We start from the raw sequence: 19882 nt of genomic DNA on the forward strand, positions 1-19882 counted from the left end.
CACACACACACACACACACACACACACACTCTTTACCATTTTAGTAGTAAAGATTCAGCCAATAGGTGAGGCCAGTGCTTTGCTTTTTTGGGGTTGAAGCTGTTGTCTTTGTTGCAATTTAAATCCCCCCTTTTGTATAATGGAAACAAGGAAATCATTATTCTTAAAAAAAAAAAAAAATCATTCAACTGCTTGGGTTAAAATTGATGGGAGACACGTATAAATATAACGTTTTTTTTTGGGGGGGGGGGTATGTTGGAGATGTACGGATTTATGGATGAATGGATATGTTAAAAGATAAAAGCTACACAGTACTAAACTTAAGCTAGTTTGTGATGACCATCCCTAGTTGGGCTTTTTCAACACATACAGAAAACATACCATAGTTAGAAAACAACTGATATCGCATAATTTGTGCACCAGCCAGGATTTTGTAATATTTAATTTAGACATTTGTGACGGCTGGGAGGCTGTTTAATCACTGCTAATGAAATCTAATCTAATCAAAGCTCCCACTTGTAGTTCTGATGAGGATTAGCTTCATTTATGAAGATCCCAACCAAGTAGTCCCCAACAGTGTTTTTGATTCATAGCATATAAAAAAATGTAGGATTTATTGCCAGGATTTTATTGAATTTATGACAGCGTTACAGTTTCCAATATATTCTTTTAACTACTTGAGTTTGGGGTTTCAGTGGTTCTTCTTATAATCATTGCTATCACAGCGATTAACACAAATAAAACTTGTTAACTTGTACTTACAACTAGCTAATGATGCATCCTGTTTTTCCACAGGTACATGATGCTCATCAATGGAAAAAATGAGGTGTACATGATCGACAGAGACAACGCCGTCTTCCACATATCAAATCTAGAGTTTCCTTTCCGGAAAGAGCCACGTGTCCACCTATCAAATACTCTGTTGGATGGGGTAAGTTATGCTTCTTGTCCAGCGTCATCTCCAATTCCAAATTTGCTGTCATCCTGCTCCTGCTGCGTAGTCTTTTTACGAAATTAGAAAAGGCTAATTGACACCAGCTGTCAAACCTGGTGCGAAAGGTGAGCACGTTTCAGTTTGAAACAGCAGACTCCAATTGCACACATCCTGGGGAAAGCACTAATGAAATGTTTCAGTTTTCAGTCTTTGTTCTGCGTTGTGTTTTTGTTGTTGCGCTCTGCTGTGTGCTCAGCAGGGGTCGGTGACTTATCCTTCCACTGTAATGCCAGGCTCTGACTTCCACTGGCGTGTCTGTGCAGCGTGTGTCACGCAGGTCCAAGCTGCACCACTGCAGCAGGTGCACATGTATGAGTCATCATGAAAACATAGGAAACTGCTTGCACGTTCATGTCATCAGTGATTATAAAGCCAGCCAGACTTTGTTTTTGTCTTTCAAATACTGAAGATTACAAATAAGTTGCCTTTCATTCTTTACGTGTTGCTCCTGGCTTTGCTTCGTCAAAGTTTTGAGATTTTATGCAAACACCAGGTTTGCGCTTCCTCTTAGCTTAACAGTTTCTGATTGATGTGGTGAATTTAAGTTCCTCACTCAGGCAGGATGTCTAATTGCAGCGTGTTAAGTGTTCCTTTGAAGAAGCTGTGTGGCCGTGTGTTTAGATTGCTGCAAGGTTTGTTTTGACTCGTGTTTATTAATCTGTTGATGCTTCTGGCTCTTAGCTGATAGAGGCTGTATTTTTTAGTTTATGAGGATCCCTTTAGAACCCAGCCGTGTTGTCTGATATTCTTCATCTTTAGCCCAGAGCCTCTGGTCTTTGTCTTTACATGCTGTTTTGTGTTACAGTTTTAATGAGCTTTACATCAACTTGGGTTCCAATTTTGGATGAATGCACAGTGTAGATTGAATTCCTGGCAGTTTCCTTTGGTCACATTAATGTATTCATCCGCTGCTGTCTGTCTGCGCCATGGTTCAGTGCACCAGATCCATAATGATGGCAGCAGCCTCCTGGAATTACATCATTTCTCCTCTCCAAATCCTCCTTCAGAGCTGTGCATGCCTTGCATTCACACCTTTTCTCCTCTCCACCAATCTAGCTGTGGAAATTTAGTTGTGTTGTCTGGTCCTTTGCCCTGTGAGATGTGAAGTAAAATTACGTCAGCCAGCAGGGGGAGTTTTTATTGTAACACACTTCAAGTAGTCATTAGGATGCAGGTACTCAAGCAGAAGTTTCTCATCTTGGGAAAGTGGCTGGTAGATGACAGGTCTATAACAATTTTCCATTGCACTGAAGGCTGCTGTTAAATGTTGAAATGTAAAGAAATTGTTGCCTTTGGGTTCTTTTAAGTCAAATAAATGTTAAAAGAAATGTTTTGACATACTCACTTTTTGCCAATAAAGCGACAAGAATAACACTCACGTTTGTAAAATACCAGTAATGGGCAATTCGCTCAGCTCATCACATAGACCGCTTTTACTGCCAGCAGGGTTGGAAGTGAATATCCATCAAGTTACCAAAGGATGGTAGATGTCCAGGCTCTACTGACCAGTCATGTTTGAACCAGTAGAAGAAGAAAAAATAAGAAAATTTTCCTCCTACAGTCATTGGAGTAGTTGATTGGTTTCAGAATAGCTAGGGATGGGTATCGTTTAGGTTTTATCCGATACCGGTGCCAAATCGGTACTTTTGAAACGGTGCCGGTGCTCAAACCGGTGCTTAAAGAATAGAGAACACAAAATTGGTCCAAAAACCTCTCATGCTCAGCTGTTTTTTGTAAAAAGATAACAATGTTAGCCTTTTCTGCAGCTATGGGGCATATATGGTATGATTCTTGGCTGGAAGCAGTGCTTAAACAATGGAAAAAACACAAACTTTGTCCAAAAACCTCTCATGTTTAACTTTTTTCCACTTTTTCTTTGGTCATTTTAGCCTTTTTGGCCAGGGTGAAGGGAGTATCTGCCATCAAACAAGAAGACAGCCGCATGTAGCTATGATGATGTTTGCTAGTTCACCTTACATGCATTAATGTAATAACGTGGTTAGCCTACTCAACGTAAATTACACTCGAACAACATTTAGCTACTCACGCAGAGAAGAACGGCTGCTGCTGCATCATCATCCTCATCATTTCTGATACACTGGCAGGGCTAGGGGCCAGGACTCTCCTCTTCGTGTTTTTGGGGGATGTTGCATAACAGGCAACCCACCCGCAGTGGATGCGCTCGGTGTGAGGTCTCGCAGCAAGCTATCAAATACGGCGCATTTCTGGGCTTTTAAAAAAAACGCTATGCATCGCCAGGTGTTTCATCGGATTTGAGGTGTTACCTCCTTTGACAGTATCACAGTATCAGCTTAAAGCACTTGTTGCTGCTGAGTTTGCTCTAAAAGAACGTACGTACCTGGGCCCGCCTACTATTCTCGGAAACGTAAAATGATTGGCTAGAAGTGTATCACAGCTCAGGGAAAAAAAGCACCGAAATAAAGCACCGAAATGTGCGCTGCTTTTCGGTCTGGTTACTACCGTTTATGGCACCGGACACCGGTACCCATCCCTAAGAATAGCTATAGAATCCCCCGCCCCAAAACAACGAAAAAAAGAAGCTAGTAAAGGTTAGTTTCTGATCTCGGTAACAGAAGCTTCATACTTCATACTGTTGGTATTGTTGATATGAGCCTTTCGGCCTCCAAAATACTCATTTTGCGTAATAGCTGTGTCCTTGAGTGATGTCTTACCTGTTACTCGTTTATCTGTCAGGTACATCACTAGAGCACTGTTAGGTGCCTGTATATTTTATGAGGGGCGAGGGGATAAATATAGTTCTCTATACGTAGTGAGTCAGTCTCAAATATTTATCAGCTAAAGTGTAAAACGTTCCACTTCCACGTCATCTTCACTGTTCCTGTTGTGCACATCTTTTAAAACTAATCACGTGTTTCTTATGAGTGTCAACCGTCATGACTGCACCTGACCTCGACCTGACAGCCTTGCATAATAAATGTGCAGTGCTATTTCTGCTTCATGTCCTCCTTGACCACACAGACACACCCTTGTGCACGTACTTACACACCACACACCTGGCTTGCTATCTTTTTGCACCGCCACAGGCATCTTCCTCTCTCAACATACATCCTCTAGAGAGTTCCCACACTTTCTACATAGCAGGTTTCAAACAGGAACCTCTTTTATTATGCTGTAATGTTAAGACCTCACGTAATTCAGAACATTTACTTTCTATCCACTTTCTGCATCTTCTCCCCTTTCCTTTGTCGTTTGTCCATCCCCCTTGACCGAATCTTTGTCTTACTCCTTGCAGGAGATGATCATCGACAAGGTGAACGGTCACCCCGTGCCTCGCTATTTGATATATGACATCATCAAATTCAATGTGAGTATGAGAAGGTATCGTCTTTTCTTATGGTTTTTATTGCGGAAGAAGTGCCAGGTCAAGATGTCAGGTAGAATCAACTAAAAGGACATTGTATGCATTCTATTAATGCTGCGGTCCGCCTGCAGCTGCTTCTGCCCTCTGCTTTTTTTACTCTTTATTTAAGGTTCAGCAAAAAGGGTTTCTTATTTTGTGGTCTTAGTCGGTAGCCGGTAGCAGGCTGTATATAATCCAAACGGGGGACTGTATTACGTGAAGAAGCACTGACATGGTTTAGGATTTGCTTATCCCTTATACCTGAAAATTCAAACTCGTGGTTGAGTTCCTTCAGTGCTATAATGCAGCAGGCAGCAGAGCAGTGTTGATCCAGGCTTTGCAGTATTTGCATAGAGATGACAGAGCTTCATCATTCTGCATGCTAAAGTGAAAGCGTGGCTCCGTTTGACCCTGCAACATGTCACGACTAAAGCCTGACCTTAACAACAAAGCTGGGGCTGAACTGCTTTTGACCCATAATTGAATATTAATTAGCAAAGTTTTTTCCTTGTGATTTTTTTTTTCTCTTGTGCTTTCAGTTGAAATTGGTTTTGCCAGCTACACTGACCTGTTTTTGATAACCACTTGAGACAAATGTTATTAAATATTAACCTTTAACATTGTCAGTACGATGCATTGTGCAGGATTGACCTGATGAGCAGTCCATTATTTGCTTCAGTGTGGCAGTAAGTGCCTGGTGCGTCTGTGTGTTCTTTTATATGTCTAACAGCATGTTTCTCCTGTTAAATTATTATGACCTTTTTCGTGAACTGCCCGGGAACAACACTGCGAGGCTGGTAACTACTTGCACTCTTTCGAACTCTAAATTTAATTCATCCCTTTAACATGTCTGCATATTGCTAATGGCATGCAGATAGTCACAGATACAAACGAGCCTGCATGTTTACCCTTAGGAGCCCTCTGCTGTCTTCTTTAAAAAGAACTTGATGAATACCTTGGGATGAAGTTGGTGAGGGGGTTACCTCCGCTATTATGTTTCTCTGTCGCCTCCCCTTCTCTATCGATCAGAGGATCACACAGGAAAGCGGCTCGATAGAGGGCTCCAGTGGCGAGGGGAACGTCTGTGTGAGATGTTGTGGAGGTTAGCAGCTCCCCATGACTCCCCACCCCGCTATCAGTAGAGCACTGTATTGATCCTTTCTGGCCTTCTCTATTACCTGGGGTGGGCTGCTCCTTGGTACTGAGGCTTTATTCTGAGATTAAAGGTAGAAATGCAGCAAGGGAGAGAACACAGCACCAGCCTGGCTCATGACCTAATGTGACCCCCTGCTTATATTTAAAGTTGGGTTGCAGCTTAATAGAGGGATGCTTTTGATTTGAGTCTAAGGAGAAGAATGAGCCCTCTCGCCTTGTTGGGTAATTTCAGGGCATCTAAGGAGTCAGTAAAAAGTTTTACTGACGTTTTAAAAAAAACTTTGATTGGAAAAATAGTTGTGCCTGGTTACACTCTGAAAATGACCCTAAGCTAGGGCTAGGGAGTTCTCTTACTTCACTTGTTGTAGATAATTACAAATATTTTTTGTCTTTCTTGAAAGTTGTTGCAGCTTGTCAGTCACTGTCAGCTCCCCCACAGTGGGGGAACAGACAAGACAACAGCATTTACATACGTGCCCCCCAATTTTCTGATTTTTTTAAATTAATTAATTAATTTTTTTGTTGAAAGCTGTTATTTTGAAATAAAAGCATGGAGGTTTGCGGTTGACATCGCTGCCTATGTGCTGACACTTTGATTGACCTCATTATCTTTTATGCTGCTAAAATAATCTTGCTTTCGGTGCACAAGTAGACAAGATAATTGGCTTAACTTGATAAACGGTTGAGCAGAAAGGAGTGCTTATAGCATTCACCACAGAGATGCTATCTGTCGAGGCACGGGCAGGTTTTACAGCCGTCAGTTCCATTTACTTCTGCTTGAAAAGTTAATCTGCAGGTACAGTCTGTAGCTATTGAATCTGCTCCATCATTTCTTTCAGATCAGCAGAATCAAACTGATAACCTGCAGTCTCCTTTTGTGCAGTTACTTAAAAAATATACTGCATTAACATACACCTTACATCTTTATCAGTAATGACTGTTACTTACAGCAGAAAAGATGAAGTACAAGTTGCACAGATTAACACAAGACCCAGAGCTGGGTTAGTGTTGGCCTCTAGCTAGTAAAAGCTGCCATTCGATAATCGTGCCTTCTCAGTTGACCTCACGTGCTATAATTTGCTCATAAATCACATCCATTCTGCAGGAAACACAAGCCCTGGCTGCCTTTATTGAGTGTGGCTTACTCAAACAATGCTAATCCACCAATTCATGTTGTTCTACCGTGTTAAATACAAGTGGATTACGCAGTATATTAAGAAGAGTAGTCATAATTCTGAATATGTTGTAGAAGTACTTATGAAGTACCTTGCAACCCCTTGTTAAACACAGCAATATGCTTAACTCTTTGCTGTATCTCTAGATGCATTTTTTTCCCCTGGTTTTGAACTCTGTCTGAGAAGAAAGCTCATGACAGCATTGCAGTGACTCATAAAGGAGCGGGAACTGTATGCTTCAGGGACTCTTCTCGTACACTTGGATAGAATGTCGTCATAAAATCTGGCCTAAGACCTGCCAGTCTACAAATTTAGACACAAATGTACTCCCGAGGCCAAAGGGAGCGACCCCGGCTCTCAGTGATGGAGGTGGATGACAGGAAATACATTTTCCGGAACTGTAGGCTTTTGTGTGTGTTCAAGGTTTAGATCAAATCTGCCCACATCTGTTGAGATGTGGATGTAAAGCCTGAATACTTGCTTCTTTTTATATCGAGTGTTCGCTCATTAATCCGACTGCTTCTAGTCTCAGAAAAATACATAGAGAAAAAAAAATCGAGAAAAAGTGTTACTCTTCCTCCTTAAAATCTAACTGATGCACTGTATTAGCAGTAACTGATGTTGCCTGTCAAAATAATAGCTTGCTCCAATATTGCTTTAAAATGTTGTGGGCCTTTTCTTTTTTATAAAGTAGTGCTGTTGTCAAACAGGATGCCGAACAGTTTTAGTCCAAAACATCCCGAAAGCCTCTGTTTTTGTCACGAATATCCCGAGGGAAGCTTGGCATTAAACTTGCTTTGACATCTCTTATTTTGTCACCAATATATAATGTAATTTATCCCAAATTATCTGCTTTCAACAGGATTTCAAACACTTTCATGTTTTTGCTGTATTTTTTTTAGCCTTGCCAACCTCATGCTATTATCCTTTATTTCTCATTATATTGCTCTCTGGTGTTTAAACGTTAATGTGTATATATAAACAGCTCAAAAAAAAAATAAAAGAACACCTTTTAATCAGAGTATAGCATTGAGGCAGTTAAACCTCTGGGGTATTGCTCTGTCAGTTAAGTAACAGAGGGGGTTTGTAAATCAGTTTCAGCTACTACCAGGTGCACTAGAGTGGCAACAATGAGTCAACCCTCAAAACAGGAATCTTTTTACAGGTGGAGTCCACTGACAGTTTTCCATCCTCGTCCTTTAGAATAGTTTTTTCACTAGTTTTGCATTTGACTAGGGTCAGTGTCAATACTGGTAGCATGAGGCTATACCTGGACAATCTGCAGGGGTTGCATAGGTAGTCCAGCTCCTCCAGGATGATGCTTCAATGCGTAACATTGAGAGAAAGTTTGCTCAAGAGTGTGGGGGAGATTCCAGGAGATGCGCAGTTACTCTCGAAGAGGGCAGGGCTTTAGAAGGTGCTTGACGCATCAGCAGAACCGGTATCTCCTTCTTTGTGCAAGGACAGCAGGATGAGCACTGCCAGAGCCCAACAAAATGACCTTCTGCAGGCCACTGGTGTGAATGACCAAACGAATTAGAAATGGACTTCATGAGGGTAGCCTGAGCATCATCCATTATTCCTTTAGGGTCATTCTCAGGCATGGATATAAGGACACAGGGGAAGTACATACTACAAATACCATTTTTGAGCTGCTGTAATGAAATTTTGGCAGAATGGTGTAGACTACCGCATCAGTTTTTCACTGTGATTTTCTTTACATTATCCAGTTCATGTTAGTATAAATGTACAGCATGATTTCTTTTTTCTCCCCCATTGCTAATCTAAACCATGGTTGTTATTGTGACAGCAGTATCAATATGGAGGATATCATAAATGGCATATTTGCATTAATGATATTCTCTGTGACAGCTTAACCCCTGGAGTCACAGCCCAAAATGATATTTAGGCCTAGAAATGTTTGGTTAACAGGGTTTTTGTCTGCTGTTTCCCTGTTGAACAGTCGTGGACAGCACATGCCTTGAATCATCCACACTTACATCTTGTTCTGTCCCGATGACACGGCTGACAGATGGTGCCGAATGTGTGGGACATGATACCAGCTGTTGCTCCAGGAGGATGTAGTGCGGTTTTGCAGTCATCCTAAAAGAAAAAGAACTCTTCAAAGAAATGTTTAAACAAGAGTATCTTGAACTTCAATCTGTCTGTGACCTTATTTGAAGTTCCCAAATTGCCCTTATAACATTGTTAAGGCTACATTAAGCAAATTGGAGAGTCTATCACAAGGACACAGCATGACTGGCTTCTCGTTTCTCAAGTTGTTATGGTTAATCTGTTTGCAGACAGTTGGCAACTTAAGCATCCTGCAGACACAGATCAGCATGGGCATCCTAATAAAGTCGCATCCTGATGAATGCAAAGCCAATATTCACTTTATTTCCATTTATTTTTTTTATTTAGTTTCCTGTTCTTAGCTGACAACAGTGACATCTGTAGCACCTGTAGCCTTCTGCTGCCGCAGCTCATCTGCGTCATGCTTGGATGTGTTGTGTGTTCAGAGATGCTTTTCTGCATACCGGTACCTTGTTTTTATCGAATGTTTTTTTTTCTATGCTTTTGTGTCAGCTTAAAGCAGTCTGACCTTTCTCCTCTGACCTCTGACATCAACAGTGTATATTTTCTCTTTTTCAGAGCATTCTTTGTCAATCCTAAATATGGTTGTGTGTAAAAAATAAATAAATGATAATCCCAGCAGATCAGCAGTTTCTAAAATAATTAGAACACCAACAACCATGCCACATTCAGAGTCTATTAAACCATTCACTCTGTTGTCTTGACCATGTCTACATGCTTAAATGCATTGAGTTGCTGCTATGTGATTGGCTGATTAGGTATTTGTTTTGATCATGAGCCATACCTAATAAAGTGGCCAATAAGTCTACGTACCATTAAGTGGGTCAGATTTTACCTGTATTTCTAAAGGCATACACATCATAGTGTGTGTGTGTGTGTGTGTGTGTGTGTGTGTGTGTGTGTGTGTGTGTGTGTGTGTGTGTGTGTGTGTGTGTGTGTGTGTTTATTAATATATTAATATTATTAATAAATATTAATAATATGCCCGTTCCGGTAATTAGCTCTCTGAAATGCTCTCCTCTGTTTTGTCCTATTTTCCACCCTGTGAGTTTTTTTCTTCTCAACTTGGTTGCCTTCATTCACTTTACTCCCTTTCCTTTTCTGTGCACCACCATGAGTCAGAGTGCTAAGGAAAGTCATTTAGTGCTGCTGCACTTGTATTAAACACACTCACTTTTATTACCAATCTGTCACCCATGGAAGCCAATAAAATATTTTGCCATATCAATTTTGTCTCTCCTGTAGCTGTATGTAATCTATGCAGCGTACATAATTCCAAATCGTCTTTCCAAAGTGCCTGTTTGAAAAGCTATACTTTTCAAGAGGGCTCTGATCTTCTTTTCTGTTTTGCTGAAAATCCGTGTGACTCACAAAAATAGCACACTCTAGTAATGCGTCTAATCATAGCTAATTCTTTGTCATTCACTGTCTCGTCCTTTTATTCAGAAATCTTTTCCCCTGCCATTTCCAATAATTCCTTAGAAAGCTGTTGAGAAGAGAAGTGGCCTTTACCAAACACTTCGAGTAGAATACAAATGCTTAGGTCTTAAGCCTTTGGGCCTCTCGATACACATGAAAGAATATTGATCCATCCTGCTGGTGTAAGAGCTGTAAAAATTGCTAATGTTTCGATGAATTGTTTTGATAAATCGATGTTCTTTGTCTAAGAAACTAAAACTTCATGAAGTGGTCCAATACTCGAATAATTGCTGCTTAAAAACTGGCTTTGCATTAGGCTGTACAGTAGACCTGTAAAAGTCAGTTCATCGATTTGTATATTTATTTATTTATTTTTCATTCATGTTCAAAAACTTTTGCCAGTTTCAGTAGAAAAAGTGGCCGTTGGAACGTTTCTTTTACCCATTTTTTTTTCTTTGTCTTAAATTGCCATCATTTTAGAAAAATGTGTTAAACTTGTTGGCAATCATCCTTTGCCAAAACTAATTATCTAATTAACAAAACATAAATGCTTTTAATGTAGTAAAGATCATCTACAGTAAATTTAATAATTACTATCATGGGCTTTAAGATTGTTTATTTAAGCCCTACAAAGGAAAGATTATTGTATTTTCAATAAGCAGATAGAATGATGTTTGGAACAACATGCTGCTGTTATCGGTGCCAAACACATTTTTAAATTCAATTCCATTATTCTTTTTATTTAGTGGCTGTACCAGAGCCAGTGATTAGCATAGAGAATACTGTTGTGTAACTGCTCGGTTAAAAACAAGTCTATCTTGCCAAAGTATGTAGTTTTCTGGCAAATCATAAAGTGGTTTGAAAATGGATTGTCTGCTTTGTCTTTTCTTTCTTTTATAATAAATGTCAATTTTAACAGTCAAGGAGGTGTTTGGGTTAGAAATATTTTTGTGCTTATCACAGCCGGGTAATTAAAAAAAAAAAAAGAAGCTTTCTGTGATTTATGATGTGTTTTGGCACCAAATAAATTGCAGCTCAGTTGGAGTTTGAGCTCATTTTTTTCAATTAAATGTCAAATTGTTGCCACGTATTTGGTTCATGATCATCTGGCAGATTTTCATCACTAACGTCAGCAGTTTTGATAAAAGTGAAGTCTGTGAGTCGTTGTTTTTAATTGCTTTGTCGGCCGAGCAGTAGAAAATATGTGGCGGTAACGAGCCGTATCAGGCTGTTTTCATCTCAAACTCCTCGGCACCATTTAACACTTTTACATTTTTCACCTGAGCTTTATTATTTATAACCCGGGACAGGAACAAGCTTTGCTGTACTTTTTCCTGTCAAAGTCACAGTGGACCAGCAGATGGTTGTGGCGGAACCTTTGTGGCCCCCGTCTGTGTAAACGAAAGTAGTGCTCAGGTTGAAATGCTTGTCTATGTGGAATAACAGTGATTGACCAACATTGTGGCGAAACTGTTGTCATGGTGACAAAGAAAAGCTGATTTAGCTGTGCAGTGTACTTTTTTGGGACGAGTTCAGCTGATGTTAAAGTAACCTTTTCACAGGTTACCATATATAAAAGTATTGGGCCACACCTCTTAATGATTGAAATTAGGTGATTTCTCGCCCATTACCACAGCTGTATAAAATCAAGCACCTAGCCATGCAGCCTGCCTTTATAAACATTTGTGAGTGATAGTGAGTGATTTTTCTGTGGTAGGTCGAGGGGAATTTTAATGCTTCAGCTTACCAAGAAATTTTCTGGGAACCATTTGGGAATGTAATTTTCTGTCCATAAACTCATGGTTGCATGAGTTTTGGTGTTTACTGGCACACACAGACTCCTGACTTGAACTCCATCAAACACTTTTGGGATGAACTAGAGCAAAGATTGTATTCCAGGCCAGCTCATTCAACATCAGTGGTCTGACCGTACATACACTCTTCTGGATGAATGGGCAAAAATTCCCACAGACACATTTCAAACTCTTGTAGAGAGCCTTCCCAGAAGAGTGGAACCTGTTATAGCTGCAAAGGACGGGAGCAACTCCATCATTATGCCGATGAATTTAAACACTCAATATTGGTCAAATATTGGCGAGATATGTAATTGCATTTACACATTTATGGAGTATTGTTTTGTGGTCTAATGTCTGATTGAATATACCTAGCAGTTTGTTTGCAGTTGACTGGGTCATCATGAAAAAAGTCCCTCGTCCTATTTTCATCAGTCTGTTCATTCTGAGGAAAGGATTCCAAGAAGCACCTCAAAGTGTACTTTATGCTACTGTCACACTAATTGTAAAGTTCTTTTTGTTCCCCTTTTGAAAATGCCTGCCTTGTTCAGATGTACAAAAGTCCTAGTCCTCAACCCCACGAAAAGTAAAATTACCAGTGTTGCCATGGTAACGAAACTGGCAGTTCAGTAATCTTGACATATCTGTAATATGTTTTCACAAAAGAAATGCATTTTAAAATGTATGCGCTAATCTAGCCTTGGAACAACTGCAAAGTTAAATCCAAGTCCAAATAAATACTGCCGTATTTCTCGCATTCGTATATATGTTAATTGTTCTTGTTTGTGAATAGCCAAGCATAGAATAACCTGTGAATGTTTGCAAGAGGGTAGAGTTGAATAACTGATTTTGTTTTGTGTTTCAGGGACAGCCTGTTGGCCAGTGTGATTTCAATATCCGGCTGTTATGCATAGAAAAGGAAATAATTTCTCCCAGGAACGAAAAGATGAAGACTGGACAGATTGACAAGACCAAGGAGCCCTACAGTGTCCGACAAAAGCCCTTCTATGACATTCATGCTTCACGCAAGGTATTGTAATCAACGGTGCTCTTTTCCCTTTCCAGTCCATTTCCCTCTCCATTTCTTACACAGATGGCGCCCAGTTGAAGCAAAATCCAGCTTTTCAAACAAAGACACACAGACGACCCAAATTCCTCACATATTGTTTCCTAAAATGAATTTGTTGAGCTAGTTGTGTCCCAGTTATATCCCTAGACGTTGTTTTCCAGGGCAACAGTAATTCATGAGCAAATTGGTCTGAGCTGGTGGGGGCAGACCAAGAGCAGCTGAAACACATCAATACACCAACTTCTTATAGCAAGCCCAGTCTCATAGAAGGAAGCAGGCGCCCTCTTGAGGTTGGGCCTAAGGGAGGGAACTCACAGCTACCTAGGCTGGGATGGATCATAATAGGTCTCAGGTGTGTGGTAGCTGTAAGCGTAACAATACACTGCTGGTGTTGCAAACTCTGACTAGGAGGAAAAAAAACGAAACCTCACTTTATCACATTTTGGAGTGGTCGTCTCCTAGCATTGCTTTAATTAGCACATTAATACCATGAATAAACATAAAATACATTTCTATGTTTACTCAGATATATTTACTGTCTATTTTGGGTGATGTTTTTATGCTTTTGTCCTGTCGTACATCTTAATGGCCCAGGTTAGAGTACTGTGCTGTTCATAGGCTGCAAATGGCAGTGACTTTATTTCTCTCAAAAGATGTTAAGCCTCTCTCAAAGGCCTGCTCTTGTACCCTACAATCAGGTCTGTGGGAGGTCAGAGCACAATTAGTTTCATGTTTTGCTCGGACAAAGATCAGTTGGGAATGTTGGCGCTCCATATTCGGCGACGATCAAAGTGTTTGGAGGGGGTGAAGTTTTTGACATTTCTTCTGCTTTTTCCACTTCTTCTTCTGCCAACATTGATATCTTGGTGTTTTTCTGCTTTTGTGCAAAATTCCTAGTATGAATGGTTGCGTTACCTCTGGTCTAACCCTTTGCTATCGTCTTTTCTAAGACACTTTGTAAGGCATAACCTCTGCGAGCTTTGGGGTTCATGCTGATCGAGATTTTCTCGAAATGAAGTCAGAGCTGTCTGGTTTCTGACTGCTCTATTGTGTTTTTTCACTGGCCATCTGCTCCCCATACAGGCATATCTCTGTTGTATGGGACATTAAGAGGGAGAAGCTGGAATCTGTCTCATTAATTCATAGCAGCACAACTATCTACTTCATGGCATATCAACCAGAAATTCCATTTTGGGGATATTTCAGTCACAGGCTGGAGTTGAATGATAGCTTTTGTCTGTTGCTAGGCTCCTGTTTTTTATCTCGCACACTTACACATTCATGTCGCCATTTCCCCACCAATTGGGAACATTTATTCTTTTTGCTTCCTCCACTTTTCCAATTATATTACAAAGAACCCTTTTAGTTTTACAGAATTTGTCCATCGGGGCAACCAGATAATATATTTTTGGAATTTCCCTCTTATGAGGATTGAGTGGACTTGGCTGACAGTAGCCAATAATTCTGATCTTGCTCTACAATTAATTGTATTCATGGCATGTTTAATTTAGTTTGATGTGATGCACACTGCTTCTTCATTAGTTGAAGAAAAACTGTGGCCAAATTAGATTTTCTTACATGAATCTGATATAAATCAGGCCCTTCAATTACAATTATCATAAATTACAAAGCTTGTGAAAAGAAATTGTGTGTAATTAGTTTTTTCATCATTGAATACAGCAAAATAAAATATCGAATTATAATTTTAAATATCTTCATAAACTAATAGTATTCGTTTTCGGGTTTTTAAAAATTGTGATATAATTTTTTTTTAAATTGAAATTCAGTCACGGCTAATATTTATTGTGATATTGCTCGACAGACTGTGTAGGCCTGCTAAAACTAAATGTGAAGCAGCTGCGATAAGTTTTAATGGGGGGAATTAGATGTTATTGTCTTGAAACTAAAATGAGATGTGTTTATAAGGTTTTTCTGGGTATAAATGCTAGCAGTTGGTCATTTTTGCTTGTTGCTAGACGTCATGACGATATCATATTTAATACAATAGATATATTTACCTTCAGTTGCCCAAGATGTAAATATCTGCCAAGTTATGCTGCTAAGCTCATGACTGTGTTGAAGGAGTTGCCAGACAGACAAAGAGCTAGTGTATTATAGTAATATGCATTTTTATTCACATGTATTTTATATACAAGTACCCATGTTGTCAAACTCCAGTTACACCCACTGTAATAATCACCTGCAGGGAGATGGGAAAAGTTGCAGTGTCTAATATTGCTCTAACCTTAAATTCCTGCACTTAACTGTAGCTCTTTGTTTAAATGCTGCAGTTTTTTCCTGGTTGTTATGATGAAATCTTTAACTAACTGTCAAATATGCTCTTATCTCAACTTACTAATAAATGTTCACAAGTAAATTAGTTTGTTCTGTGCACTTGTACAATATTCTAAATATCATTTTGGGATGGCTGATGTTTCACAATAAAAACAAAAATGCACATTATTCTCAATACATTAAAAAAAATTCTCTGGTAATTGGACTGAGAATGTATTCGGCAGAAATCTCTATATTCCCTTCGTGGCATTAGACATCAAGTCAAGACTGGAATGTCTGGTCATTTTCTTGCTTGCAGAGTTTAAGAGTATTGGCAATTTCCACAGATGATCAGTTTACAAGGTAGAAATTCATATTCCCTCCTGGATTACAGAAAAGAGTGTTAGAGTCTCAGCCCACTGGAAGCTGGCAAGTTTCCCTTAAGAGTGAACTAATCATAAAACTCAAGTCTAAGTTTTATTAACTTTTTGGTGTGTGACAGAACTTTGTCAAACAGGTGGTTTTTGACCTTGATGATGAACTCTGAAAAAATTGGAGCTTATTAGTCCTGAAACCTAGCAAAAATTTGGTGGTTATTTTTGGCAGGTATGGGCGTCAACAGAAGGTATTGTGTGGTTGAGCACCAATCAGAAATATATATCCACACATGCACAGTGCTCTGAAGAAGAACAAGAACAATACTAGTAACACAGTGTCTAAAGACACAACTTAACTTGTCTCTTTGCCAAGCTGTCTATTATGTCTAGTTACAGTCCGGGTTCATTCCTTAAAGATGTTTTTTCTTCTTTTTTTTTTTGTTATGCCTGAATGGTTCATAGGTCAGTGTTAAGGGGCTTAACAAACAACTAAAACAAAAGACAAACAGCCAATGTCCAAAGAAAGGCTTTGAAAAACCCTCAGAAAGCCTGTTGCTGAAAATTCAATAATAAAAAAAGTGTAGAAGAATTAAAGAAAATAATTTCATTTTTTTTAAGCTACTAAAATCCATGATTTTAGTAGGCAAAAGAATGCAGAATTTGTTTTATTTTAATGAATAACATGAAAATGAGTTGCTGTTGTGAGCACATGAGCAGATGTCTTCTGGTGGAAAGGTCTGTCTGTGAGGGGAAGAAAGAGAAACAAGTTACATCTGTTCAACTCAATTAATTGCTCTTTAAAGTAGGAATAAATTTAAACGGGCTTTTCTTCTTTAAATTTCTGTTTTTTAATTCATTTTTTAAAAAGCAATCATGCAGTGAGGCCTTTTGTAAAGCGTGCAGTAATTAAATGTGGTTCAAGGTGTATTCAGATTCAATTAAGTCACAGTTTAGTAACCCTAACATTAAAAAAGGATATTAGAAGGTCTAGATTTGGCTGTGCCCTTTTTATAGAGTTTCTAATATCTCACCGTCATGTATCATATTTTAGGCCTAAGATGAATAAAGATCCCCTACAAAATACTAGAGGTGGGAATCACCATACATCCCACGATACGATATTATCACAATACTTAACGCACGATACGATATTATTGCAATTTTTAAAAATATTTTGCAACATTCAGATTCTGTACATAAAGGTAAACTTTATCAATATTCATTTTATCTAATATCAAAGTCTCACAAAGCCTCAGTCTTTCTCTCATTTCAGCTTTATTGTTGACAAACTGGACGGTTTGTATTACAGTCTAGTCCAACTTAACTCAATGCAACCATCTGGTACACTTATAGCTATTCTGAACTATGCAATTTATGAAAACTATGCAGCCCATTCAGTAACTGAAGAATTTGAAAGTAAATTAAAACAAAATATAATTTTACATTAAATAAAAAAAGTTTTAAACTTAATTAAAATAAAACATGTCTTAAAATAAGTAAACTGTCATGTTTATTGCTGCCAAAAAAAAAGTTAAACACATTTGGACAGTGAAGGAATGTCAGGATTCTTGCTCAGAAAAAGGATCAACATGCTCTGAAGTCAGCATGTTCCAGTCCACAAAAACCTTTTTTGTAACAAAATATCGATTTCTGCTGTCCCTGTATCGATACATTATTAGCAAACAAAATATCACGATACTACACAGTATCGATTTTTTTCCCCCACCCCTACAAAATACTGATATCTCCAACACAGCTAGCATCTTCTCCCTGGAAACTAGAAAGTCATGAAGTGGGGAAAGAAGAACCAACTTTCTTAGCTGAACTCAATGTCATCTTGAAACACCTTTTTTTTTTTTTTTTTTTTTTTTTTTTTCTAACTGAGATTGAATTTGGATAGAGACCTGAAAAATGGTTATCTGGATACTTCTTTTTGTGCGATTGCAATCTTTTCACAGAGCACGAACCTAATCACACTGGGCGAGATTAAGGTTTAGAGTAGCATGCCGAATATAAAAAAAAGCAATGAAATCGACTTCCCTTTAAAATGTAAGTAGAAAAGTGAAATAGATTTTAGGGCAAATGCTCTATAAAATCACTAGGGGTAGATTTTGAATGAAGGCAGTTTTGTTTGGTTACTTTTTGTTTGTGTGCTGCTGTGATGGCTGCTTTTCTCCTGCAGTTTCCTGATGACAAAATAAGTTGGACCGAAAGTATTCAGAATAGTCGCTTAGAATATCTGTTAGTTTGTGTGCAGTTCATGTTGTCCAAGTGGCCCGAATAGTTTCCCTTGTTGGCAACATTGTGCTTTGCTTTAGATTTCACTGGTATTCCTATTAAATGGTCAGTGAGTATAAATTAGTAGTGCACTGATTGTCAGCAGTTGGTGACATATGGCCTTGAGGCTGCCTACACCTGATAAGCAGCTGCAGAATCTGTGCTGAGAGTTTAACCTAACATCATTTGAGTTGTCTGCTTTATACTTTAGGCTGTGAAAAAGGCAAACTGAAACGCGTGCATGTTTTAAATTATACCAGGAATTTATCTCTGCAAAGCCAGAAGGAGACGGAGTTTCTACGTAAGGTTTTAACTAAATGGAAGCACTTTCAAAATTCAGTTGGAAAAAGTTAATCCCCGATGGTAGTGCTGCAGATGTGCGAGACTGAAGCAAGCTACACCAACATTTCTCTTGTTAAATAAAACTAGTTCATGGCCAGAAGCCCAAAGTTACACTTTCAGATGGCCGATGGCCAAAATGTGATGAGAAGCCTTTTTATTCTTTCCCGGCTCCCATTCCTCAGTATTAGTGGTTCTTGATTTCATGTAAACGTCCTCCCTTCATGGTACTCTTGTTGCATTTCCCTGACTCATGAGTCAGAGTTCATGTTTGTCAGTCGGAGCAGGTATACTGTGGTGGGGCCGGAGGAAAGTAACGCCTCCGGAACAGCATGTCTCATTAGCTGAAGGCTGTCAGTCGGCTGGTTTCCCGTTGCTCCCTGACCTCACACCTCTGTCAGTCGAGTCTCCAGCTGTTGGTGCTGAAGAAGCAAGCACTCAGGTTTCCATCTTTTTTTACCTCCTTCATGTGGGTGTTTTAACTTGGTTTAAAAAAAAACAAACAACACAAACATGCTTTAATCACAGCTTAATATAAAAGTTCCTCTGTGGTGATCTACCCAACATACTGGATAATGGGCAAGCTAGTAAGATCAAATCTACATTATTGACCTTCATATCTACAAGATTTATTCGTCCTAATTAAGGCCAGAAAATTATCTAATTTGAGGCTGGGGGAACTCTAACGGCTCAGCTGCATGTCCCACCTACTTTATGAAATGCACTGCAAAAAAAAAGAAGGAAAAAGTGTCAGCCTGCACCTAAGGCCATGGTAATACATCCTCCACGGTTAGGTTCAAGAACAAGCTGCACTTCATAACCTGCGTCCTCACTCTCTCTCTTGCTGCTGTGCCTGCTGCTGCACCCACTCATAGGGAAACATGTTGACTGTTGTATAAGGGCTTATGCTGCGTGGAAGAACACACAACATGGACTGGATGACTAATGTTTGTTTACCTCAGTTGCTTTGAGATTTTTTAGTTTTCTTCAAAGCCTCCAAGACATTATGCAAGAGCTGATGATGCATGGCATATCTATACAGTAAAGGTCGGATTCACTAACAGGAAAGCAGCTAAATATGTAGCAAAATCAAGTGAGGCAGCTTCTTTTATTTGTTCTGCTTGCCTGCTCTCCTTCCTCCTTCCAGGCTCAGGGCGGATGACGAAACACGTGTCCTCTGGGTCAGGTCAGCAGGTGTCCTTGCATTTCGCTACTCTGCTTTTAGGCTGCTGGTTTCTTCTTCTTTTTAAACCATGGTCGTTTCAGGGTGTCCTTGTCCCCATCCATCCTAATAAAAAGCCAGCAGCACAACTTCTATTATGTTAAACTGATTTTTTTTTTAAATAGAATTTTTAATCATTTCCGTGCTGTGAATTTTAAAGTCAAAATTGTGTTATTATTATTTTTTAATTTGTACAAGGACATAAAAACCTGAGTGATACTGCAGCTATTGCATTATTTCGTTTTACAAAAGAGGAAAAAATGTTTTTGAACATAACCATGGAAACAGCATCTAAGCTTCAAGCTCCAAGTT

At 39.2% G+C, this 19882-nt stretch overlaps 1 protein-coding gene across 1 annotated transcript in view; it reads left to right on the plus strand.

The window, feature by feature from the left end:
* The window catches only part of rngtt (RNA guanylyltransferase and 5'-phosphatase), a 106342-nt gene that overhangs the window by 35519 nt on the left and 50941 nt on the right, over positions 1 to 19882 (plus strand). The window contains exons 9-11 of the mRNA XM_005731146.1: positions 796 to 931; positions 4269 to 4340; positions 12878 to 13042. Of these exons, the coding sequence (XP_005731203.1) occupies positions 796 to 931; positions 4269 to 4340; positions 12878 to 13042 (373 nt within the window). The remainder of the gene's footprint in view (positions 1 to 795; positions 932 to 4268; positions 4341 to 12877; positions 13043 to 19882) is intronic.

This window comes from Pundamilia nyererei, unplaced genomic scaffold (assembly GCF_000239375.1).
Source record: "Pundamilia nyererei isolate P.nyererei 1_Seehausen unplaced genomic scaffold, PunNye1.0 scaffold00041, whole genome shotgun sequence".
NCBI classification, from domain to species: domain Eukaryota; kingdom Metazoa; phylum Chordata; class Actinopteri; order Cichliformes; family Cichlidae; genus Pundamilia; species Pundamilia nyererei.